The sequence below is a fragment of the Balaenoptera borealis genome, assembly GCF_965194805.1.
Source record: "Balaenoptera borealis genome assembly, chromosome: 15".
Taxonomy (NCBI): domain Eukaryota; kingdom Metazoa; phylum Chordata; class Mammalia; order Artiodactyla; family Balaenopteridae; genus Balaenoptera; species Balaenoptera borealis.
The window spans coordinates 15,339,081-15,366,774 of NC_138871.1; the positions used below are offsets into that span (position 1 = coordinate 15,339,081).

General features: G+C 40.2%; 1 protein-coding gene across 1 annotated transcript in view; it reads right to left on the reverse strand.

The window, feature by feature from the left end:
- The window catches only part of DNAH6 (dynein axonemal heavy chain 6), a 299,547-nt gene that overhangs the window by 98,908 nt on the left and 172,945 nt on the right, over positions 1–27,694 (reverse strand). The window contains exons 46-56 of the mRNA XM_082357203.1: positions 21,913–22,144; positions 17,565–17,717; positions 16,150–16,290; positions 13,876–14,118; positions 12,394–12,561; positions 11,709–11,944; positions 9,232–9,493; positions 7,974–8,097; positions 7,268–7,464; positions 5,486–5,689; positions 4,037–4,162 (exon numbers count right to left, since the gene is read on the reverse strand). Coding sequence (XP_082213329.1) covers positions 4,037–4,162; positions 5,486–5,689; positions 7,268–7,464; positions 7,974–8,097; positions 9,232–9,493; positions 11,709–11,944; positions 12,394–12,561; positions 13,876–14,118; positions 16,150–16,290; positions 17,565–17,717; positions 21,913–22,144 — 2,086 coding nt within the window. The remainder of the gene's footprint in view (positions 1–4,036; positions 4,163–5,485; positions 5,690–7,267; positions 7,465–7,973; positions 8,098–9,231; positions 9,494–11,708; positions 11,945–12,393; positions 12,562–13,875; positions 14,119–16,149; positions 16,291–17,564; positions 17,718–21,912; positions 22,145–27,694) is intronic.

Here is a 27,694-nt window from a genome sequence, read left to right on the forward strand (position 1 = left end):
AACTTCGTGGTCCGAAGTGTTTAGCTATCAAGCAGATAGCTTTAGTAGACCAAATCTTTTGTCACTGAAGTGTTTTGAAGTATATACCTTGATGTTTACAAGAAAAATACTTGTTAAATCAACTTTCATCTTCTGGGATCTACTTTTTAAACCTTCCATCCCCTGTAGTTATGGACTGCATGTGCCAGGCCTCTAGAACTTAGTATGTTCAACTGAACCTACTTGATGGGAGTAACTATCCATAGGGCTTGTTTTCCAAAGAAAAGTAATGTTTAGAGTAGCAAAATTATAAGCCTACCTAGGCATGTTGTAAAGCTGTTTGACAAGTGACTCAGAGCAAGTTTTGTGAGTGGAAATGTAGTGCCTTTTTTTTTTTAAAACATCTTTATTGGAGTATAATTGCTTTACAATGGTGTGTTAGTTTCTGCTTTATAACAAAGTGAATCAGTTATACATATACATATATCCCCATATCTCTTCCCTCTTGCGTCTCCCTCCCTCCCACCCCCCCATCTCACCCCTCTAGGTGGTCACAAAGCACAGAGCTGATCTCCCTGTGCTATGCGGCTACTTCCCACTAGCTATATATTTTACATTTGGTAGTGTATATATGTCCATGCCACTCTCTCACTTTGTCCCAGCTTACCCTTTCCCCTCCCCATATCCTCAAGCCCATTCTCTAGTAGGTCTGTGTCTTTATTCCCGTCTTGCCCCTAGGTTCTTCATGACCTTTTTTTTTTTTTTATATTCCATATATATGTGTTAGCATACGGTATTTGTTTTTCTCTTTCTGGCTTCCTTGACTCTGTATGACAGACTCTAGGTCCATCCACCTCACTACAAATAACTCAATTTTGTTTCTTTTTATGGCTGAGTAATATTCCATTGTATATATGTGCCACATCTTCTTTATCCATTCATCTGTTGATGGACACTTAGGTTGCTTCCATGTCCTGGCTATTGTAAATAGAGCTGCAATGAACATTGTGGTATATGACTCTTTTTGATTTATGGTTTTCTCAGGGTATATGCCCAGTAACTCTTCCAAAATATAGCAGAGGGAGGAACACTCCCAAACTCATTCTACAAGGCCACCATCACCCTGATACCAAAACTAGATAAAGATGTCACAAAGAAAGAAAACTACAGGCCAATATCACTGATGAACATAGATGCAAAAATCCTCAACAAAATACTAGCAAACAGAATCCAACAGCACATTAAAAGGCTCATACACCTTGATCAAGAGGGGTTTATCCCAGGAATGCAAGGATTCTTCAATATATGCAAATCAGTCAATGTGATACACCATATTAACAAATTGAAGAATAAAAACCATATGATCATCTCAATAGATGCAGAGAAAGCTTTTGACAAAATTCAACACCCATTTATGATAAAAACCCTCCAGAAAGTAGGCATAGAGGGAACTTACCTCAACATAATAAAGGACATATATGACAAACTCACAGCCAACATCGTCCTCAATGGTGAAAAACTGAAACCATTTCCACTAAGATCAGGAACGAGACAAGGTTGCCCACTCTCACCACTATTATTCAACATAGTTTTGGAAGTTTTAGCCACGTCAATCAGAGAAGAAAAATAAATAAAAGGAATCCAAATCAGAAAAGAAGAAGTAAAGCTGTCACTGTTTGCAGATGACATGATACTCTACATAGAGAATCCTAAAGATGCTACCAGAAAACTACTAGAGCTAATCAGTGAATTTGGTAAAGTAGCAGGATACAAAATTAATGCACAGAAATCTCTTGCATTCCTATACAGTAATGATGAAAAATCTGAAAGTGAAATTAAGAAAACACTCCCATTTACCATTGCAACAAAAAGAATAAAATATCTAGGAATAAACTTACCTAAGGAGACAAAAGACCTGTATGAAATGTAGTGCTTAAGTCACATTCTGCTTTAAAAGTTGTTACAAATACAGATGAATTAAAAACAAACAAGCAAAAGTCTACTCTATTTCATTAAAAAATGCTGATTGAGGTCGATTAACTCGATTTCACACCCATGAATGGGTGGAGACAAAGTCTGAAAATACCACCCCACAAATGTAGAAAGCAGCTAGGTGTACAATCCGAATGACACCTAGTCACAGGAAGCAGGAAAGGCCCAGTCAGAGTGTCCTCTTCCTGGCCCTGCTCTAACCAGGGCCCCACCCCCCACTCCCAAGAGCACGCAGCTACAGGTAAGAGGCTCTGCTCCCCAGGGGTAGAACGTCACAGAAAGTCTTTTGTCCATTGCCATGAGAAAAGAAATTCCCTCAGGACCTCCTGTGTCACGAAGTAAACTGGGGTTTAAGAATCCAGTTAGGGGACTTCCCTGGTGGCACAGTGGCTAAGAATCTGCCTTCCAATGCAGGGAACATGTGTTCGATCCCTGGTCAGGGAACTAAGATCCCACATGCTGTGGGGAAACTAAGCCTGCGTGCTCTAGAGCCCGTACGCCACAACTAGAGAGAAGCCTGAGCACCACAACGAAGATCCTGCGTGCTGCAACTAAGACCCGATGCAGCTAAATAAATAAATAAATGGTCCACATTAAAAAAAAAAAAAAAGAAACCAGTTTGGGGCTAACGTAACTGGGCCAAGGATTTTTGGAGACCTCACTCTCTCCTGTAACTTCAGGGTTTGAATGGGGGCCTGGGACCCATTACAGAACTTTGCCCATTTTGGTCAAGGCCACAAGCCACACATGGAAGCTTCCTGGGCTCTTTGTAGCTTGAGCTTGGAGCATGGTAACTTGCTGTGGATTTTCTAGATGGTCAAGGCTGCTCAGATGGTATACTTAACCTTTCTGTGCCTCAGTTTCCTCATCAGTAAAATGGGATAATAGTAGTAACCACCTTGTAAGGTTGCAGTGTGAATTAAAGAGTTAATACACATTAAATACCAACAACAGAGTCTGGCATGCAGCGAGCACTCAGTGAGTGGTAGCTGTTGCTAATATTACTGATTATTCCAGGCACCACGCCAGGGCTGCAGCTAAGCTGCTCCAGGTCCACAGTCTTTTCTGAGCTTCTCGCCATTCTCTTGCAGCAGAGATCCTTCTAGACACGGTTACACTGAGGCTCAGCTCACAGTGTTCACTTACTCATTCCTCTCATAAAATAGAATGGGAAATTAGGGAAAAAAACCATAATTATTACCCAGTTTCTTTTGTGCCCAAGGCCATTGTAAATGCTGTCCCCTTTGCCTGGAAAGCCCATCTCTCTAAGCTCCTCCCATGGCGAGCTCATCACGTAGGTCACAGCTTAAATGTTACCACCTGTAGCCATGCATCTACTTTAGCTCCCCCCACCCCCTTATTGGCTATGTCAGCCCTGGGCTTGTCCCTTCAAAGCCCCTACTGCAAGTTCTCATCCTCCCTTTCTGTCTCATTTCCTCTCTCTTTTCTCTGGTTATTATCTCTGTCCCCAACTAGATCGTAAACTAATAAGGGCAAGAACCGCATCTGTATTGTTTGCCATTCATTCTCAAACAATGTGTGTTGAATGAATGAACAGTTTCAAAAACATCCACTCTTGGAGTGATTCTGAGGAAATACAGCATGTAGACTCAACAAACATCAATTCTTTTAAAATAAAAGTTTATATCATACCACTTAATCTAATTCTGACCTTATGTCTAAGTGGAAAATAATGTTTTTGCCCATTGCGGTGTTTTACTGGCTTCACATCACTGGTGCGAGGAGACACTCCCTGATGACACTGCTGCATTGAGTTTTCGGGGCCACTAACGATCAAGATCCACAGGAGGCCTGAGAATCAGCAGTGTCAGAAAACAGAGCCCATCCCACTTAACACCAAAGGAATATCTTCCAAATATTCGATCAATCACAGACTGCTCCCCATTCGAGAGTGTATTGTTTAAGGAGAAAAGCAATTGGTTTGACCAGCTAGAAAAGTGCGCTGACTGGGGTCTTTAGTGTGAGGCAGACATGGCCTGTATAGGATTCCAGATGTGATCTGAAGGTTGGAAACTGACTAAGAAAAGAAAAGTAAAAAGCAAACCTCTTCCAGTAAGATGGGTAAACCAAGTCGGATTGAATTTTCAAGTGTGCGTAAGAAATTACTATCCATGAGTTTAATGATCTTTAAACCATTTTTGCTTTCTTTGTTTCTTATCCAACGGTTTGCCTGCATGAGAAAGCACAAAGCAGGACATTTACTTTCGAGTTTGTAAAACAGTGGTAGTTTTTAAAGTTTAGAAATTTTGTTCAATCTAGAAACAATTTTGAAAGATAAGAAAAAGATAAAATTATACCACTCCCCCTGCAAATAAAAATACCTTTTAAATCTAATGTTTGGGATTCTTGCTTTTGTTCAAATTTGGGGCAAATGAAGAAAAGACCCATCTAGGAAAAAAGCTCATGCTTAAGGTGTTCAAGCTTGTCTTCCTTGCTTTCAAATGGATTCCTTTTTCTAAACCCCATTTAGAACAATTGATCCATGGACTTAAGTTCAGATAATGGGATTCTGTAAATTCCAGGCAGGCTTGCCCTAAAATTCATCACACCCTGACTTCATTCTCACTCCTTAGACCTCTTAGGAACAAAGAACAAGGACAGGAATGCATTTCTGCTCCCACAGAAAACAAATGGTCAACCCCCTAAACAAACCCAATATCAAACCCAATATCAATATCAAGTGTGCAGACCCCTATGTTCATGGCAGCACTTCTCACAATAGCCAAGGCATGGAAACAACCTAAATGTCCATTGACAGATGAATGGATAAAGAAGATGTGGTACATATATATGATGGAATATTACTCAGCCACAAAAGAGAACAAAATAATGCCATTTGAAGCAACATGTATGGACCTAGAGATTATCATCCTAAGTGAAGTAAGTCAGAAAGAGAAAGACAAATACTATACGATATCACTTATATGTGGAATATAAAATATGACACAAATGAACTTATCTACAAAACAGAAACAGACTTGTGGTTGCCAAGGGGGAGGAGAGGTGGGGGAAGGAAGGATTGGGAGTTTGGGATTAACAGATGCAAACTATTATATATAGAATAGATAAACAACAAGGTCCTACTGTATAGCACAAGGAACTATATTCAATATCCTGTGATAAACCATAATTGAAAAGAATATGAAAAAGAATGTATATATATATTTGTATATATATACACACACACACACACATATAGGGATAACTGAATCACTTTGCTGTACAGCAGAAATTAACACAACATTATAAATCAACTACACTTCAATAAAAAAATTTTTAAAAAATCAAGTGTTTAGAGCACTTGGACTCTTCCCTTTTTACTTTCCGCCTCCACAAAATGAGGGACGTGGACTAGAAGACATCTCAACTCCCTTCTAGGTCTAAATCTCCAAGATTCTTACAAGTACGTTAAAGTCCACTTTTAGAATTTGTAATAGTGCAATATTAAGCAGAGTTAATAGGCTGCTCTTTTTCTGAAGCGCTGGTTACACACCTGATCTTGGGGATCAATCATCAAAGGCCACCGTCTCCCTTGAGTGACCAGAATGCCATTTTCAGTTGATATCAGGTCACGGGGCAGCCCATCTGTGTTCCACTGCCGTATTTCGTAGGGATCGCCAAGAGTGTTAATGAGACTGAAGGTAGGATTGATTGGGATCTCTAGAGACTGACAGTCCTGGATCCAACACTCTATAAGCTGTAGAAGGAGAAAAGCTTACTTGTATAGAGTCAGGAATACTCAGTAAATGAAAATACACACAACAAGTCCTATTTAGGCAGGAGATAGATGGGTCCCGGGGGCAAACGGTTTGAGTTTGTTCCTGTGGCCGATACTCCCAGATGGGAATGACAGGACAATTGAGAGAGGAGGCTTGGCCCTGCCCAGATAGAAGATACATATTCCTCATTCTTGAAGTCAGGAGACCTCCCCAACTACACATGCACAGAAAGGCTCCTTGGAGGTCAAAAGGGGAGTGAGGTCAACTAATGCTCACTTACCCATAGGTCTCTTCAGTAGAATTCATCTTGGCTAAGAGATGCGGACACACACATGGGAAATCCTGAGCTATACCAAATACATACTTTGAACCAGGCAAATCAAAATGATTGGCCAAAGGAAACCCGGAAGAAATGCCCCATAAAAGTGATTCAAACTGCCATGAGGGCGCGACTCTCTCTGAGCCTGCCCGTGTGTCTATCCACATGTACTGTACTCTTTTTTCCTCCTAATAAATACTTTACTTGTTTCACTACTTTCTGTCTTTGTGGGAATTCTTTTTCTGCAAAGCCATAGGGCCAGGGCCTTGTCACTGGCCACTGGTCTAGGGGCAAGGATTCAGTGCTCTCAGCACTGCGACCCGACCTCAATCGCTGGCCGGGAACGGAAACCCTGCTTCAAGCTGCTGCAGGCCGAGGCCACCCGAGATCACTACCAGACTCCACAGGCATCCTGGCACCAGAGCACAGGACACAAGAAGTGGACTAATAGGAGATCTGGGGGCTAGAACTACACCGTTAACCAGCTGTGGCTTTGGGCATGTCATACGCCCTGTCTGGACCTCAGTTTTCTCGTGTAGAAAAGAAAGGGGTTGTCACAGTAGTCTTCACCCACGGGTGTAGGTGGGAGAGTCTGGGAGCACGTGGAGAAGTTGGGAGTTATCACAATGAGCGTGGGTGCTACTGGCAATTAGTAGATGGGGCAGAGGGGTGTTAGCATGTCACCTCCTTCAACGAGTGGCACAGTCATGCACACTAGGGAACTGTCTGTCCCCCAAGAGCACCCCTGGCCCCACTGCCCACTTGGCATCAGATGATCCCTGAGCTCCTCTAGAATCTATATGAGTCCTATACCAACTAGGTTTTATAACTCAAGGACAGGGCAAAACATTTTTAGGAAGGCATTTCATAAAAGTGGTTTGCAAATATCTCCACAGTTTCCTGCTCTTTCCCATCGTTGAGCCCTTTGTAGCAGCCTCACCAATTCAGAACACTTCATCCTGGTTAGATCCTAAGTGGGGAAGACTCCCTGTCTCTTTTTCTTCCCCCAGGTTCCTGTGTAAGCAAGCGATGAGTAACTTTCTAAGACAGGAGAAGAAAAGGGGGATTGTGTTAAGGAAAGCCTAGGGGTAACCACCACTGACTTGGCGGCAGTGGAATGAATACCTAAGTTCATGGAGAACCTCCCTCTAAACTTGGAAAAATGACACACACACACCCCGCCTCCCTCAGTTTCAGCTGCTTCTCACCCCTCCTCACAGAAAGCACGTTTACCCACCGATTGCCTGTACTGGGCTGTGAAGGCCCCATAATAGGCCACACAAGCTGCTGCTATGAACACATTCCCGATGATATTCGATATCTCCTCGTTGAATTTCTGGATGCTTTCTTCCCATCGGATTTGCTCGTCTCCTAATGCAGCCGTCAGCTTTCCAGCACGTACCAGACGTGCTTTGGTCAGGGCCATCGTCTGTGCTAGAAAATTTAAAGAAAACCAGGTTATGTTATTCAATATTTGCCTACAGTATAAGAAGTTTATTCACCTGCTTCTGCTTATAGCGGAATGAGCATACTTAGCTAATGATATCAATACATCTCTGGGAAACCTCACACCAATTCAGCACTAGTACCCATTTCAGAGCCAAGTCCAAGTTTGGCTCTTCCATGCTGAGAGTTCCTTTTTGATACTCCTTTGCTCTGGCTGAAGATAGCACTCTCTTCCTGCCCCTGTGGTATTTATTTTCTGGATCAAATTCATGTTCAGCCCTGTGTTATAATGTAACATTCCTCCCCAAAGCCTTATTCAGATATAGGAGTTGAATATATACAATATACTAATGTTATACTAGAAAGTTAAGGCCATCCATCTACAGCAAATACGCCCTACATACTGGATGGAGGCTGAGACGTGACTGCCAGAAAACTCTTTTTCCTTTTGAAAATCAGGCATTTCCTGACCAGCATAAATTTTATGAGTTACTTACCCAGACTTTCTTTCTCATTCACGCTTTTGTCGTATTCATGTTGTAAGGCCTGTATTTGATCTTCCACGTTTTTTAGTAATGCTTGCTTTTCTCTCAGAGTAGCCATAGTAATATCAAGTTCAGCCTAATAAAATCAAGTAAATAGGAACAGGCCCCCAAAGAAGGTCAAATTTGCCCATTTATAATAGTTTATTTAAAAAAAAATAGGATTTATGTTCTCTTTCTCTTAAAAGAGTTTGTCCTAAAAGACTGTGATATGATATACAAAGTTAAAACAAATATGAGAGAATAAAATATAAGAGCAGAACCAAAACAAAACAAAACAAAAACAAAGTCCAACAAAATAAATCATAGAAGGATTAGAGAAACAGATGTACCAAGCATTTGAGGATGAATTAGTTACTAAAATGGACTATTAACTTTAAATGATAAAACAAATGAAATACTCATGCAATAGTGAAAACTATCTTTCCTAACTAGTTCTCTAGAGCAGGGGTCTGCAACTATGACCTGCAGGCCAAATCTAGCCCACTGCCTGTTTTTGTGTGGCTTGTGAGCTGAGAATGGTTTTACAGTTTTAAATGGTTGGGGAAAAAAAATCAAAAGAAGAATAATATTTCATAACACATGATAAGTGTATGAAATGTGGATTCCAATGACCACAAATAAAGCTATATTGGAACACAGACACACTTAACTCGTGTCTGAATCGTTGATGGCTGTTTTGGTGCTGCAACGGCAGAGTTGGGTAATCGCAACATAGACCATAAAGCCGGCAAAGCTGAAAATATTTACCGTCTGGATTTTTACAGAAAAAGTTTGCCAACCCTTGCACTATAGCCGTGGTTCTTTTGGTAACCTGCTCCACTAAATGATCATTCTTTGTTCTGCTTGGGGCCTCACATCCAATTGTGGGTTAAGCTGGTTTTTAGAACCTCAGCAAGTGTGGGGGTATTTAGCAAATAGAAACATAGAGTATCAGATGCTAGAGCTAAAATAAAGTAAAAAATTACCATAGGCCTGACGATATGAATATAATAAGGACTTATTTTCCTTTTATGCTGGAAGAGGGCTGATTTCAGAGGTCATTTCTGAAAAAAACAATCTTTGCTAGCTATTTTTTAAAACAAAAACTAATTTTCAAGAGCATGATTACTATCTATATTGTGTAGGGTCTCAGCGGCACCACAAAGGGAGCTCGAATGATTGATGATCATGGCCTTTGATTCTATAAAATATCACAACACAGACGACGTACCTGTGCAGTGCGGAGTTTCTGTCTCTTTGGCTCGACTTCTTTGACTACACGAGAGTACAAATCCATCGCTCTTACCCACATGCACATGGATTTACATGCTTTGGATACTTTCTCTACTTTTTCAGGCACAAAATCAGGATTATTAATATACTTTTGAAGCTTTGCCAGGATTTGAGGCTTAACGTTTTCCTTATCATATTCTAAAAGTCTTCTCAGGAAGTTAGAGTCACCAAGAAGTTGCTTTGCTGTTGGCCAATCAGGCCTGAAAAATACACATGATAAGTTAATAGCATTGTAATGAGGGAATGTAAGAACAAAAGAAATGTATTCCTTTGTGGACATTAAGATCTTATCCCACAGATTAAAAAAAATCAGGACTTCTCTGGTGGCGCGGTGGTTAAGAATCCGCCTGCCAATGCAGGGGACATGGGTTCCAGCCCTGGTTCGGGAAGATCCCACATGCCGTAGAGCAACTAAGCCTGTGCGCCACAACTACTGACCCTGCTGTGCTCTAGAGCCCGTGAGCCACAACTACTGAGCCTGCGGACCACAGCTACTGATGCCCGTGCGCTTAGAACCAGTGTTCTGCAACAAGAGAAGCCACTGCAGTGAGAAGCCAGTGCGGGGGCTCGCCGCAACTAGAGAAAAGACTGTGTGCAGCAACGAAGACCCAATGTGGCCAAAAATTAAAAAAAAAGAAAAAGAAATCAGATAATATGTCACTTAAGCATGATTAGTTGGAATTCAGACAGAATTATGTCAATTGTTTATGTTATTAGTCATGTAACGTTTAACTTGCTCTGAGTTTTCCTATTATAAAGCAAATATAACACAATTTACTGAAAGCATTTTACTAGTCTTTAAGAGCACCACGAGCTACTACTTTTGTTTTCTAGGCATATATTTATGCAATTTTACTTTCATAGTGTGTATAGTTAGATTTTTAAAAAATACTTACAATGATGTTTCTGCAAATGCTCTTATTTACTGGTTGAGCTACAGTTATAAAAATTTATTTTGTTTGCATCTAACTGACTTTCAAAATTTGTAGAATGACATTTATATTAGTTACCCCCCCCCAAATGAGGTTTGTTTTACTGCTACTATTACTATTATTAGTTCCAAGCAAGACAGAAAATTGAAGTTAATGTAAAGAAGCTACAAAGATGTGTTTTTAATGTTGTCCAATTATGTGTTACTTATAATAATTTTAAAAAATACTATTAAAGTACCGGTCCAGTTAAAAAAAAAAGATATTATCCCACACATGGCTTCTAGACTTATTGTGGTGATTGTTTCACAATGTCTGCAAATGTCAAATCGCTATGTAGCACACCCGAAACTAACATAATACTGTACGTCAACTATAACTCTATAAAAATAAATTAATTAAAAATGTTATCCCAAAAAGTGGGTAGTTTTAATCTCAATACTATAATCCCAGTAATTGGTAGTTATGTGCACCACCATTCATGGGGGGACAAGTAGTTGGATGACTAATGTTCCATACAACACAGTTTTGGTAGAGAAACAATTATAAAATCATAGAGTCATAGAAATGTAAGGCATTATAGGAATAATAGTTTTATTTCAAAAATGGCCCAGGCACTCACATGTTTATCTCCTTTGCTTAGTTTAGATCCTTAAAATCTCTTGCCAGGACACTACAATCACCTTCGAACTGGTTTTGTCTCTCAGTCAAACTCAATCTTTGTGAACTTTGGCCAGGTTGGTCTTTCTCATGTGAAAATCTGATTATGTCAACAATGTTCAATGGTTCTCAGTCCCCTGTGGCCAGGGCTCTCCATCTGTGCTCTGAAGAGCCCCCAGGTCCCACCGAGGTGCTGGCCAGAGGGTTAGTAGGGAGGTCTGGCGGGGGAGGGCTCTGGGCCCTCTACCTTCACTTTGATCACTTTTACTTGGAAAGGTTTCTTATAACACAATTTTTATTGAAGAAAAGTTTATATTACTAAAGAAAGTTTGAAAACTACATATCTCCTAGGTGAAACCTGAACTGCTTAGCACAGCATACAAGACCGTTCATGATTCAGTCACTGCCCTTCTGCCCAGCGCCACCCAATCCATGAGTATCAAAGGTCCCTGAGCTCTCCCCATGGTCCACTCTCCACCTGAGCATCATCTCCCAAAAAACCTGCTCACACCTCCGCAGGGGGACTTAGGCACTCTTTTCTTGGCATTCCTTATACTATGCAACTCTCACATGTCTTGAAATTATTATTTTTCATGCCTCTCTCCCCACTAGACTGTAAGTGCCTTGTATGGAAGAACTTTATATTTTCCATCATCTAGTGCAAAGTAGATGTTCAAGAAAATGCTTGTGGAATCAATTTGTTGAATGACAGACTGAACTGATGAGAGGGTGGAGAATAGAATGAAAACATGTAAATGAAAATGGAGAAAAATAGCAAAGAAATTCCACCAGGTATTTTGGTAATGGGTGATTGTGAGGTACTCACTTGGCATTCAAGAGAATAGAGATGGCTTCCATCACAGTCATGACCATATCTGGGGGCTTTGTGAAAACTCTGATTTCAGATATATCTGCTTTATCTAAGGAATCCAGTGCTTTGTTAGCAGCTTCGAGTGCAGGGAGAGCTTCTTCAAGATCTCGTTGAGCATCATCAGCTATGGCTTGGGTTTCTTCGGCTTTCACTTTTGCTATCGCTTCATCTTCTTGCACAATGCTTCGGACCTAACCATTGAAACACGACGGTTTAAGTGGTCTCAGTATTTGAATTTCAATGTTTAAAAGCAAAGCCAATCATAGTGAGTCACATTTGCCCCTTTGGATTAGACCAATGATGAAAGAAGTTTGGCTCTACTGCATTTTATGCTCTCCTTTGTCCGTCTCATGCCATGTTGATAATAATGGAGACAAAGTTATTAGAACAAACAGTTCCTTCTTAAGAGAAGATTCACTGCTTTATATTTCCAGCTGGTACTATTCTCACAACTTTCTCTGTCCCACTCATTGGGTTCACTCATTCTCAGGGAAAGAGCCAGGCTTAAAAGCATGGCTAAATTGATCTATCACTTAATTATTTTAATAACATACTTAAAAATCCAATCATTTGTCATTATATATAAGGGATCAGTTGGTGGTCAAAGCCTTCTCACCCACTGTCGGGTGACGCTGCATACCTGATCAGCATTTTCTTGATCCACTGCCAGTTTGTCCATCAGGGCTTCAACATCTTGTGATTTTGTTAAAAGGACAGGTTCTAAAGCTGAAAGATCTAATTTCATTTTATCTACGAGTACATTTGTTTCTAATAGCTTGGTGAGACCATTCTTTACCCGTTCACATGCCTAGATGACAAGGAAAATATCTATTATGATGAGTATTATAAGTTTACTGACATCTCTTACTCATGTACTAGAATTTCACATCTGCAGAATTGGCGAATCAGTTTGTAATACTTAACACTGTGAATGTACAGAAAGCTTCAGGTAACAGAACTCTAGGAAATGTCCCTGATATTCACCACAGTGGGTTTGGATCCATGCCCCCTGGCCACAGGAGTAGGACGTCACTGAAGGCCCACACTGTATTATTTTTATTCCCTGTGGTAGCTTGGTAGCATGTTGAATGAATGAGGGACAAGTTCAAATAGAAACTCCTGGAGGTCACAGCTCTGGGAGCTGGTTTCCTCAGGGTGCAACAGCAGGACTGAGACCCCCTGGAGATAGTGTCCTGGGTACTTAGCCCTAGTTGCTGATCTGAACCTTACTCCCCGGTGGTAGGAAATTCTTGACTAGGATCAAAGGAGTGGTATCTGCTAAAGAAGGCACCTCGGAATAACTGTTTTTTGAGGGTGAGACAGAAAACGTGGTTCAAATTGGCATGTTTCAAAAGTATGCATCACGTTATTTTACTAGGCATACATTTATCAGGTAAAAATCCTCTGAAAAACATTTAAAATATCTAAATGGTAAATGCTTCCATTTTCACTGTTTAAAATGTTGAAAATTTTAGGTCATGTTAATAGCCTGAAGATGATGATGACAGTAGCCACTATTTTCTGAGCACCTCATATGTGTTACGTCATATTCCAAGCAATTCACAAATCATATCTTATTTAAATTCTACAACAATCCAAGAGGTAGATACATATTTTTTTAAAACCTTATTTTCTACTAAGATTGGAACAGTTACAAAACATGCTCAAGGTTGTACAGGAAGAAAGAGGTAGAGCAGAGGTGCTACCTGGTCTGCCTGACACTGAAGTCCTTGTTCTTAATGGGAACCACTGACACGTTAGACCACCAAACCCCCATCTCTATTATTTAACAAAAAGTTCTCCTTCTTACTAAACACTGCAGAGGTGACTAGTTCTCTGCTTAACTTTAATTCTGCTGCAATGTCCATATCATGCTCCCGAGTCAAGGATGCTTATGTAAATGATAGAAGACAAAATCTAAATATCAAGGAAGGGGAAGGCCTTTGGACTGACAGCATGAGACACTTTTTGGTCATATTGTAGGTTTTCAAGGGCATGTATGGGATGGAGAGAAGTCCAGCAGGCAAGATGGAACATAGATCTTCCACTCATTCTGGCAAAAGTTTTGAGTCCAAGCAAAAAAAGAAATTTTTTTTTTTAAAATTAATAATATTAAACTTACTGAAACCAACTGCTTCTTTTTTTCACTCAGCATATACAAGTAGAGATTGATGAGTTCCAAGTAGGAGGTGGGCGTTGTGTAGTACCGTCTCCGTAGCTCTGTGTAATAGCATTCTGCCATACTGGAGACACTCAAGTGGACATTCACACACATGAGGGAGAGCTTTTCTTTCAGTTCTTCATTTACAGCATCAACGTTTGAGAAAAATGTCTTTGACACAGAAAGAAGTGCTTCTCTGGGCCACTGTAAATAAAGATATGATTTGGAAAGTCTGTTGCTCATTTCCATAATACACAGTTTAACTATGAAGAAAAATGCATTTCTCTGAAAGTCTTTTTTGCCTTGTCCCCCCTTTCACCTTGTTAACTCCTACTCGTGTCCATGATGTTTCATGAATTGAATGGCTGTGCTCATTTGAGGGAAGTCCTGGGTCTGCATTTGCTGACCCCAGCACAGTGTCTGGTACACAGAATTTGTTCAAAAACTATTTGATTGATTGAATAAACGTGGGTGTTTTCAGCATAACTGCATGAATAAAATCACATCCATTATGAGGACATCATGTCCTCTCTGCTTATTATACAGTTTGATCGTCAGATTCATGGTTATAATCACTGTCCTGTTCACCTCAACTCCTTTGCTCCTCTCTTGTCTCTTTGCTCAGTCAAGTGCAACTCTCTGTTACCCCACACCTGCAACTGTGCAGATAGCACGGCTGGAGAAAACCCCCCACAGCTGTGCTGACTGGCCTCACTGTCAATACATGGCAACTAGCTCAAGCGGGTTCTTAGCCCAGAAATGCTTCTACATTGTCTCATCCGTCACTCCTGTATCCTCCTGAGTATTTCGCACCCTATGTTACTTCCTCAGACTGCTAACACTTCCTCTTTCCTCTTCATTCTCAGCTCATGACCTTGCTCTCCAAATCACTAAAAAAAAATAGAAGCAATGCAAACAGAGCTTCAATGAATTTTCACCCCCACGTCTTCCCCTCTACTTGCATCTGTGGGCTTACACTCTGGGGTGAGCTGTGCGTACTCCCTACCCACGTCAGCCCCTTCACTGGTGACTCCATCGCATCCCTTCTTGCTTATTCAGTGACACTGGTCCAACAATGCCTAACTCTGTCTGCTGCACCATCAATATAATTCTCTTTTCTGAATCATTTCCATCAGCACACATGTGTGTTGTTTGTGTTCTCCACTTAAAAAAAATACTTCTCTCTTGACCTCACATACCCCTCTAGCTATTACCCATCTCTTAGTGTTCCTTTGTGGCAAAACTCCTTGAAAGAGTTGTCTCTGATTCCCCTCCTTTCTTCTCTCTTGAACCTTTTACCCCATCACTCCACCAGAAGAACTCTTGTCAAGATCACTGGTAACTCTACACTGGTAAATTTAATAGTCTTCTCTTCTTTATAAATTCTATTCTGCCTTTGTTCAATGATTGTCATTGTCATCCCTTGCACATGAGTAAATTCCTAGTGGGCTTTGAAGCTAATGTAAGTATCCTTGAGGAGTTATTGAACAATGTGTTACCACTTTAAAATCAAGCAAGTTCAGATATATACCCGGAAAAGACAAAAACTCTAATTCAAAAAGACACATGCACCCCTATGTTCATAGCAACACTATTTACCATAGCCAAGACATGGAAGAGAGACCTAAATGTCCATCGACAGATGAATGCATAAAGAAGATGTAATGTGTGTATATATATATATATATATATATATATATATATATATATAGTGGAGTATTACTCAGCCATAAAAAAGATGAAATAATGCCATTTGCAGCAACGTGGATGGATCTAGAGATTAGCATACTAAGTGAAGTCAGACAGAGAAAGACAAATATCATATGATATAACTTATATGTGGAATCTAAAAAATGATACAAATGAACTTATTTACAAAACGAAATAGACTCACAGACATAGAAAACAAACTTATGGTTATCAAAGGGGAAAGGTGAGGGGAGGGATAAATTGGAAATTTGGGAGTAACAGATACACAGTACTATATATAAAATAGATAAGCAACAAGTTCCTACTGTATAGCACTGGGAACTGTATTCAATATCTTATAATAACCTACAATGGAAAATAATCTGAAACATATATATACACACATATATATACCATTGAATATATATATGTAACTGAATCACTTTGCTGTACACCTGAAACATTGTAAATCAATTATACTTCATTAAAAACAATAAAATCAAGCAAGTCCTACTTCTCAAAGAGATATCCTGTGATGTCACCGACCTGGACAAACCAATCAATGGTGCAGCAGTTCACAAGGGATGGAAACATCCGGCATCGGGACCGAAAGGCCTCCCCAACAGGGCTCATGCAGAGAACAATGTGCAGCTTCTGACGGACTCTGCTGATAAAGTATTGAAACACCTGACAAAAAGAAAGACATTTTCAATTTAGAATAAGGCTGAACCAACCATGAAAATAAGTGTTGGCTAATGCATCTGACTCTACCAATATCAAATTTTAAAAAATGTTAGTATAGTGGATGTGTGAATTGTTTTAACATCCCATTCCAACCCCTTTTTCTCATGCAGACTGGAAAAATTAAATGACATTTTGCAGACTCTGTTGCAACTTGGGTTTGGGATGTGATGTAGGTCCTCTTCATCAGTGGATTTAAGGAGACCCCTTGAATAAAGTGGAGAGAGGTATTCACACAAGGCTTTGCTTTGGGGTAGGAGACCATTGGGAGAAAGAGACAGGGTACAGGGCAACTATTTCTGCAGGTGCAGAGCCTGCAGAAATGGCATGGACCTAGGGTCACTGTCTCTGGATGTGGCTCCTTACTTCAGCTGCTCCCAACATGGTGGGGGATACATGGCTTTGGAGGTGGCAACTGAAGCAGTAGCACACTGATTGGTTAGATGTTTCCTGGATCAGCAGAATGGTTGTGGCAGAGGCAGCGGTGTCCTTGACTGTTGACTTCTACAGTGTCATTTCATAATCATTCCAAGGAATTCAGCCTGGAATCCCTTTCTTTAGCCTTCCCAATGGTTGTGTCCCTTGAATAAAGCTGTTTCTGCTTACATTGGTTGTCTGTACCTATAAGTCCTGACCTAGCAGTGGAGGGAATTCTCATGAAAGGACACAGAAGAGATGATATGAGAAAGACTGGCCAAAAAAGTTAGATAAGGTGCAGAAAGAAGAGAAAAGCCTGGGCTAGACAAATAGCAGCTTACAGAGTGTAGCACGGTGTTGGAGAAATGGATGTGGACAGCAGCTGTGTTGTGTGTGTGTGAGAGTGAGAGAGAGAGAGAGAGAGAGAGAGAGAGAGAATGCATTTCATAATCTTGCTGATAGGAAAGGCAGTCAAAAGTACTGAACTCCTTAGGCAGGGCACTGGGGGTGTGTGAAAATAAATTTGTGTTTAAGAAGGATAAGAGAAGCTTTCCAGTTTGGACAGATCTATGATCTCCATGGGATAGTAGGGTTTCTGTTTTCTGCTTTCCATAACAGTTTCTGGAAGTCTGATGAACCAATGCTTTAAATGTAGGAAATAAAATACATAGGATTACAAAGGAAACAAATTATATTGAAAAAATTCTATCCATGGACTGCTTAAGGGGATTTGTGGACCACTGGAAAAAGGCTAAGACAACTTTTTGTTTTCCAAACCTTCTTACCATTCTGACATGCCCTACCTCATCTCTATTCCCCTCAGAAATTCCTACTTCTTTCACTCTTGGTCTGGTGGCTGCTAAAACCTGCTCCAGTTCATCCTTTTCAAATAAATTAGGCACTTCACCTGAGTTCAGGATGTTATTTATATCTTCTAGAAACTCTTCGACTACAATCTGTAGAAGAAAGCAGACTGGTCATTATATCTTATTCAACCATTTTACATTTACTGCCTGTATATTACAAAGCAAATATATGATCTAAAATTCACATTGAGTTAATTTTATCTTTAAGAGAAGATGACCCTGGGGGAGTGGCCAAGATGTTAAAGTAGGATGACCCTGAGCTTGCCTCCTCCCACAGCACACCAAAATTAGAACTATTTACAGAGCAACTATCAATGAGAGTGACCTACTTAATGCATAGAAATATAAACAGAGAATTAGGCAAAATGAGGCAACAGAGGAATATGTTCCAAACGAAGGAACAAGATAAAACCTCAGAAGAAGAACTAAGCAAAGTGGAGATAAGTAATCTACCTGATAAAGAGTTCAAGGTAATGACCATAAAGATCCTCATGAACTAGAGAGAAGACTGGATGAACACAGTAAGAAGTCTAACAAAGAGAAGATATAAAGAAGAACCAAACAGAGCGTGTTTCTAAAATTTCTATGAAAATACAAAAGATCCTGAATAGCCAAACTCATCTTGAGAAAGAGGAACAAAGCTGGAGGTATCATGCTCCCTGAGGTCAAACTATACTAGAAAGCTACAGTATTCAAACAGTATGGTATTGGAACAAAAACAGACTCATAGATCAATGGAACAGAATAGAGAACCCAGAAATAAAACACACACTTATATGGGCAATTAATCTACAACGAAGGAGGTAAGAATATACAATGGGGAAAAGACAGTCTCTTTGATAAATGGTGCTGGGAAAACTAGACAGCTACATCCATAAAGAATTGGACTACTTTCTCATACCGTATACAATATATACTTTCTGTCCATTTCTCTTTCTCTTCTTCTGAAATTCCCACAATGTGGATATTGTTTGTTTTGATTGTGTCCCATCAGTCCCATAGGTTTTCTTCACTCTTTTTCTTTCTTTTTATGCTTCTGACTGGATAATTTTAAATGTCCTGTTTTCTAGGTCACTGATTCTTTCTTCCACATAGTTGAATCTCTTTTGAAGCTCTCTATTGAATTCCTCAGTTCAGTCATTGTATTTTTCAGCTCTAAGATTTCTGTTTGGTTTTATTTAAATTTTTTAAATTTTATTTATTTTTGGCTGTGTTGGATCTTTGTTTCTGTGTGAGGGCTTTCTCTAGTTGTGGCAAGTGGGGGCCGCTCTTCATCACGGTGCATGGGCCTCTCACTGTCGCGGCCTCTCTTGTTGTGGAGCACAGGCTCCAGACGTGCAGGCTCAGTAGTTGTGGCTCACAGGCTTAGTCGCTCCGTGGCATGTGGGATCTTCCCAGACCAGGGCTCAAACCCATGTCCCCTGCATTGGCAAGCAGATTCTCAACCACTGCGCCACCAGGGAAGCCCCTGTTTGGTTTTTTAAAAAATTGTTTCTATTTCTCTGTTGAACTTCTCATTTGTTTATGCATTGTTTTCCAAATTTCATTTAGTTGCCCATCTGTGTGTTTTTGTAGTTCACTAAACTTCTTTAAGAGGATTATTCTGAATCTTTGTCTGACAATTCACAGATCTCCCCTTCTTTAGGGTCAGTTATTGGGGTTTTATTAGTTTCCTTTGGTGGTATCATGTTTACCTGATTGTTCATGATCCTTGATTCCTTACATTGTCATCTGCACATTTGAGTAAGTGATCTTCTCTTCCAGACTTTACTGGTTCACTTTGGCAGAGATTGTTCTTCACCAGTCAGCTCAGTTTGGGTTTCTGGACATATAAACTGGTAATATCTTTGAGCAGGTGGGACTTGCTATCAATGTCTATTTTAGGGTAGGGATAATGCCTGAGCTCTGAGGTCATGGGTGATGCAACTGGCTGAGAACAGTTGGACAGGACTTCTGACTTGGTTTTAAATGAGCAAGGCTGTAGGATGAGCTCTGTGATTGCCTGGGTTCTCTTATCAGGTTTCCTAGACTGTTGGGAGTGGGTACTATACTTAGCGGTAGGTGGGGCTATGAATTAGCTTCCCTGCCCTGGCAGAGTGGGAGAATGGGCTCCAAGCCCAAAAAGGCTGTTTGTGGTCTGGTGGGATGGGGCATGGCAGGGAGGTACACTCATCATTGGGCACTGTTATGAATTAGCTCTCTTGCTGAGGTGGAGAAGGAGAGCTGGTTCCAAACATCTTCCTAGGTGTTTCTGGTCAAGCTTTCTGCTTGGAGGGGCTGGGAACTAAGCAGTGGATGGGACTATGAGTTAGTTGCCTTGCCTGGGAGGAGCAGGAAACTGGCTCCAAGGCTGGAAAGGCTCTTTGTTTGTGGTCTGGACGCAAGCTGATCTGCATCCCAAGTTCCGTGGCTGGACAGTGCCACTCCACTGGCTGTGCCCTGTGGGCCATCTACTCTGTCTGCCATACTCTCCTCTTGAGTGTTGCTGGGCCACACAGCTTTCCAGGTGTTCTGGCCAGGCCTTCTGGCTGGGCGGGGCCAGGAGCTACACTCAGCAGTGAGCAGGGTATGACTGGGTGGGTGGGGGGACCGGACCAGGCTCCAGGGCTGGCAAGGCTCTTCATTTGAGGACCTCGAATCAGGCAGACCTGCACCCCGCTGAGTTCCCTGGTCAGACTGGCTCTGCAGATGAGCAAAGCTGCTGGCTTGGACCACTACTTGGGCGCTGTGGGTAAGAACTTGGTTTGTCATGATCTGAGTGCTGGTTGTTACATCCTCACGCCTTCTCCGTCAGTCAGATTCCCAGAAGTCAAGCACTGCAGATTCCTCCACCATCCCTGTGATGTGAGACACCCAAGATGTTACCCAGAACACTGCGGGAGCTGGATGTCCACCCTGGGCTCTTTCTTCCCACTGGAGAGACCCCAGGCTCAGAGGAGACCTCTTGATGTGGTGCTGTGCTGGCCTGGGAGGAGCACAACGTGGTCAGTGTGTCATTGCTCCTCTTACTCTTCTAACATGGACTTTCTTGGTCTCTGTGGTGCAGGGGTGTGCTTCAGCCTCACACCCCAGGTTCTAGGATTTTCTCCGTGTCTCATCCGTGAATAATTGTTAGGTGTTCCTGTGAGGGGGAGCAAAGTCGGGACTGACCTATGTCACCATCTTGGTGATGTCACTTGCTGTCACTTTGTTCTTGCATTATTTTCCTGATGTCACAAAATTGTTTCTGTGTTCTCTTGTAGCTCTCTGAGCATCCTTAGAACAATTATTTTGAATTCTTTGTGGGGCAATTTGTGGATCTCCATTTCTTGGGGCCGGTTATTGGAGGTTTACTGTGGAGTCATGTTTCCCTGATTCTTCACAATCCCTGTAGACTTACGTAGATGTCTGCCTATTTGAAGAAGCAGTCACCTCTTCCAGACTTTATGGGCTGACTTCGGTAAGGGAGACTTTCAGCGGTGGGTGGGGGCACACTGGGGCACTAGACGCCAGGTCTAGTGGGGCAGGGCACCGAATATGGGGACATGCGGTGTGGGGAGGTTATGTGACTTCGGCTCAGGCCACAGTGGCCACACACTCAGTTGTGGGTCTTCTCTCATTTGTAAGAAATATTTACATACTCAGATATAAGGTCACTGGTTGTCACAGATGTTAAAAACATTTTTCCCACTTTATTCGTACTTAGTCATTTTATAGTGTTTTCAAAATTAAAATGAAGTTTAAAGTACTTATGCATCAGATTTATCACTTTTTTATTCCTTGGCTGATTTCTATAAACGTATATTTTCCCTAATATTAAAAGTGTAATCAATGTAGACAATCCTCTATTATGGAGTAAATTCAGGATCAGTTAAATTTGTTGTAGATGTAATCTTATTTTGATTTTAAATTTAATTTAACCAAAACATATCCATTATTTTTTCCTTTTCTTGAGTAAAGCATGTTTCCCTAATTGATTTCACTTAGGGAATTACTTTCTTATATTTATTTCTACAGGAATAGTTTATTACCTGTTTTCTATGTCCTTTCCCTCCAAGAAAAGTTAAGTCCTTTCTCGCCCTCTTAACCTCTGATCACATTTACTTACTTAGAATTTAAAGGGGGAAGCAATAGTTGGTAAAAGAAGTAAAAATGTATCATAAAAGTCTTTCATAAGGCCCAAGAACTCTGTTATTAGAGGGAATGATTCCCTGAACTACATCCTAAAAACTATTTGAAGTACACACATGTGATTGTCACACTTGTCCTTTTCCTGTTCTTGCTCTTTCGCTATTTAGATATGTACCTGGGTGTCCGTGAAGAGGAAAACCATATTCCTGTCTTCTACACCAGCCAGTTTGTACAGCTTCCTCAGGTCTTCATGAAAACAGTCATAATTATACCCCCGGCTCAATTCAATCTGCAAACATTTGTAACCACATATGTGAGCTGCAAGTCTTGTAAGAGACTGCTTTCCTGTGCCTCCCACTCCAACCAGCAGGGCATTGCCTCTTTCCTGACGAATCATGCGGGCGATCCTGCGGGAGACAAAGCAGACAAAGGTTTATTTCAAGTGTACAGACAAGGCTTCTGCTCAGAGGGCCTGCCCCAGTGTGGAAGGCTGGTGGCCTCTGGAGGCTCATCCCCCAGCCAAAGGCCACAGGGAAGAGCAGGGTATGTCTGAGGTTCACGGTTGGGAGAAAAGCACCACTGGTTTCCTTATATCCATCTCTCCCCCATTTCCTATAGGCTGTTGGCCTTGGTCACATAAATTAAGTAAGGTAAAATCTCTTCTTCCTTCTTCAAAGTGTGAAGGATTTTTTTAGGGAGGCTGGCTGCTCTAGGCCACTACTTATATTAACCATTATATGGGCAAGCAGGTCTCTAGTTCTAAGGATGAGCAAGAGAAAAATCGCTGAATGTAGGAAAGGAGACTGCAGCTCAGAAAACATCAACAGGAATAATCTGAAATGGATTTACTACATCAACAAAATTTTAGAAAATTTCTGATTCATGTTAACAATAAGAATTTAAAAAAAATTGCAATCATGATACTAGAGTGAGCACTCAGAAAGGGGAAAAAAATCCAAGTGTAGGAAAAATTGATGGTTGATGGAAAGTCTGACTACCAAATTGAAAACCTCAGTGGAAGATGGGCCTCACAATAGGATACCGTGGAAAATTGAATAGGTGAAGTAGAAGGCAAACTCAAGGAATTTAGCCAGACCTCAGAGAAAAAAAGATAATGATATTAAAAACGATGAGAGAGAAAATGGAAGGCAAACAGGAGAAACAAATTGAATCCCAGAGGCCACACAATAGGAATTCTAGGAGAAAAAAGGGGGGATAGAGCTGAAATAATAGAAGAAACCCCCAGAGCTGAGCCCCTAGATCTGAGGAAGTCACTGAGTGTCAGGAAAGAGAGTCAAAGAAGACAAGCAAAACACTAAATGTTTTCTAGGAGATCTATAAATATAAAATAAACTATGAGTGTGTGTGTAGGTGAATGTATGTATGCATGCATATGTGAATCAAAGTATGAAAGAGAAATCTATATTTTAGACATAATTGAAAATTTGTGAGCATCTGAAAAATAGATATAATAGATTAGTCCCAAAGGGACAAATAATTTTAGGCTGGCCTTAGGCATCTCTTTTACAAGATGACATTCCACAATGGTTAAGAGGGAAAACTATCATTTTATTTCTCAGAGAGTAAACCACCTGCAAATCATTCCTAAAAGAGTCCTTGAAGGTATATAGAGAAGTATGAATAAAATTCAAAAACTCAAGAAAAAGGGGGAAGGGATGTCAGTATAAAAGTGAGCAGTTTGTTTGAGAGTCAAGTTCATATACTGTTGTTAAGATAGAAAGGTAATGGTAGGGCTTCCCTGGTGGTGCAGCGGTTAAGAATCTGCCTGCCAATGCAGGGGACACAGGTTTGAGACCTGGTCTGGGAAGATCCCACATGCTGCGGAGCAATGAAGCCTGTGCACCACAGCTACTGACCCTGCACTCTAGAGTCCGCAAGCCGCAACTACTGAGTCTGTGTGCCACACTACTGAAGCCCACGTGCCTGGAGCCCGTGCTCGGCAGCGGGAGAGGCCACTGCAGTGAGAAGCCTGCGCACCGCAACAAAGAGTGGTCCCATTCACTGCAACTAGAGAAAGCCCGCACGAAGCAATGAAGACCCAACGCAGCCAAAAATAAATAAATTTATACTAAAAATAGGTAATGGTAATGTCAATAAACTCACCTTAAAAAGAAGATGCAAATGTAAAAAATTTCTTTTTAAAAAATTATCACCTAAAATCTCAGATTGGGTCATCAGAAACTAAGAAATCATGAGAGAAATGTAAAAGCAGGTTTAATTTCTCTCTCTCAATCTCTCTCTTTTTTTTTAATAGGAAGGTATCTGTCATCTATCTTCTCTATTTTTAATTCATGATGCTGATAATTGGAAAAAACAAAGTTCAAATATTTGAAAAGGATAATGACTTTATTACTTTTTTAATTAAGAAAGTAAAATATGATCATTATAACTGATGGGAAAAAACCATTGCTAACACTTTACCACTTGTAAGCTCCATCGCGAGGGCCTGGATGCTGTCCTGCTCTCTATGGGAGCAGTGTGTAGCACATAGTAGGTGTTTCATAAATAAATTTATGTCTGTTGACTTGTATGTGTGTGTTTACAAAAATGGAATTAAACTCTACACCACATTTTGTTTTGTGACTGTTTTGCTAAATAATGCTTTATGGACATTCTCATGCTAGTAAATACAACAATAGATATACCATAATTTATTTAATTGGTTCCCTACTGATGGATATTTAGTTCTTTTCATGGTTTTGTTATCATATTGACAATATTAAAAAACAAACCTTAATGCTAGCTGCAAATAGAATCCTTTCAGATCATGAGAGAGAGAGAGAATCCATGAAACAAAAAAGAGGATGCATTAAAATAAGTTAGAAAATAAGTTAAGATGGCATAAATGTGGTTGTTAAAGCCATACTTTGAAATGATATTTAATTATATAGGCTTATGGAGGCAAATGAAATGTGTTAAAGGCATAATGTTTAGCTCTATGTGCCATAATCGAATTTTGTAAAAAAATTATATATACTTATAAATATATTTGAAAGCACCATACAATTTTAAGTGACTGTCTCTAGGTGAGGAGGTGGAATTACGAACAATGTTTTTGTAAATTTACTGTAATAAGTGTATTTAGTATATAATCAGAAAAATAATCACTATTTTTTTTTAAAGAAAACGAAGTAGATCTATTTCTCCCTTGTAGGAAATATAAAGATGTCTTCCTTATGCAGTAGTTCTATCATCTTGGTAATAGGCATTTTTATAAGTAAAATTACATTTATGAAAAAAGGAAATAAACATGTGATTTCTCATTCTAACTATCTCTGAAATTCAGTACACTATCACCAAATCACCTATATTGAGGTAATCAACTTCTAAAGACCTTAAAAACTGTGAATTAGACAACAGTGGTTAAATAGTTCTTATGCGCCATCATCTTTGATGGCAGGGCATAGAAGCTGCGTAGTGTGAGCTTAGAACGGGGAGCCTACAAGGACTGATTTGAAAATGCTCCTCTGGGACAAAGCGCAGACTCCTAGGTCATTATTCAGGATCGTCTGAAATAAGTATCAAACTTTCAGATTGGTCTTCTACAGCTTCACACTCTCTCCTGCCCTTACAGTGAGTGTGCTGTTTCACTGCCCAGAAAGCCTTGATAACACTGCTTTGCCTAGAACAGGAGTGAGCAAAAGATGGCCTATGGGCCAAAACTTACCCACAGATTGGTTCTTCAAAAAAATTAAAAAAATTTTTATGGCCTATGAGCTAAGAGTGGTGTTTAGATTTTTAAATGGTTGACAAAAAAATCAAAAGAGTAATATTTTATGATATGTGACATTATCACATGACATTCCAACATGAGTGTCCATAAATGAAGTTTTATTTGAGCAGAGCTGCGTTAATTTATTCACTGAGTGGAGGTGGCTGCTTTTGTGTTACAATGGCAGAGTTGAGTAGTTGTAACAGGGTCTGCAGCAGAGCCTAAAATATTTACCATCTGGCCCTTTATAAAAGAAGGTTGTAGCTCCTTTCCCTAGGACCTGCCGACTAAAAACTGTCGCTTGCCACCTGGTTGTACAAGAATGAAGTCACTAACCACTGCAGTCTCTGACCTTCAACACACCCTGAAAGGAGTTCAGGGTGGAGATCAGGAATGAGGAACTCTGTGCTCTAGGAAAAACTGGCAGAACAGGTCTTCAGATATATATTTTCAGGAGATTTTACGAGCTCGATTTCTTGCATCTTCTCATATCTAGAAAAGCACTAAAATCGTTAACGGAGACATCTGCTCCTTGTGACTAACAGCAACCTTCTGCCAAAATGTGTGCTTGACTGCACGTACCCCCCTTCACCAAAATCATCTCCCCCCTACCTCTCTGGAGCAGTTCCTCGTAGCTACCTGAGAGGCTGTTTTCTGGGCTATAGTCCCCATTTTCCCCCCAATAAAACTTAACTCATAACCCTCACATTGTGCTTTTTTTTTTTCATTTGACAGATCCTTTGCTAACTCCTCCCCTAAAACAACTAAGACCCACAGGTACTATTTCCACTGCTATATCTCTATCACAATGCACATCTAACAGATGACACTTCAGATCATTTGCTTATATCTCCTCAGCTACCTCTGAGAGTATAAAATTGAGGGCTGAATGGATATGTAATAATGTTTTGTTATTTTTTCCCATAATGCACAAGGGCTCTATAGTGGATGAAAATATTGAATATCACAAATATCTTGCACTTTATATGTTACTCTTTCCTTGTTTCATTTACATTATAGTAATTTGTTTTTTCCATCTGAGATTATTTGAAACAAATGACTTGTCCTTTCTGCTTCCCAGTGTTATTTTTTCTGTCAACTTACATATCAATGGATAAAAAACTCCCTCCACTGAGAATCCTCCAAAGTTACATTTTCTCTGCTGTAGGAGGCAAGAGATGGCTCTCCTAATTAATAACTTTATTTTAACAGAGAGATCCATTTGACCATCCTTGCAGTATGGTGACAACTTTGGGGGCATGTAATAGGTAAACGGCTTGGTGCAAACTGCTCTTCGAAAGCACAGGCTCTGAAGTAAATTTTTATTTTTTCTGAGTTGGGAAGGCTATTATTCAGTTATCCTATGCAACAAAACAAGAAACTAGAATGTTAACAAATGGAAATGTAGTATCTGCTATATTGCTGAATATTTAGTGATTTTCCCAAAACTCATGTTCATAATGGAAGTCCTTTTCAATTGCTAATCAGTAGTAGGTGTTTGAAAGTTCTTACTTAAGACAAGTAGAAATTCCTCTCTAGAAAAAAAGAGAACACATCTACATAGTTATTCACATGGCGGTCCTTTTTGCAGGAAAACTAAATCCCCCATTCTACAAATGATTTTTAATTTCCTTCTGTAATATTTTAAGCAAACCTTGAGTAGCCTGGTGATTCCCTTTCACAAAAGTAAGAGAGATTATAAATATAATTAAGCCGAATTTGCCTATCATCTGGTCTATTCTTCAGGAAGTTTCTCAGACCAGAGTTCTGCCATTCTTTTCTTTTCTTTTTTCTTTCAGGCTTAGGGCTTGCTTGAGCTATGGGAATAAAAGTTGTTAGGAGTTAGCGTGTGGGTATATTGGCAGGGGGACAGATGGGAAGCAAGTGGTATCTTGACAACCCAATGAAAAACTATTTTATGTTACAACACTTGAGCTGTGATGAACATAAATCCTTGAATTAGAGTTCATTAAATAGCAGAAGTATAGGAAGGGCAAAAGACTTGGTTTGCTTATGGTTATGGAAGAAAAATCCTGGAGATCTGTCAGTCTTAACAAGGTCCAACACTAAAATATAGTTGACAAGAGAAACAAACAAAGCAATTAAAATCTTGCCATGGTAGTAGACCATGGGAAATCCTGTCCTCACACACATTTTGCACTGCTTATTCCACAGAATACTATATCAAATCTGGGTATCACATTTTAAGTGAAACATCAAAAAG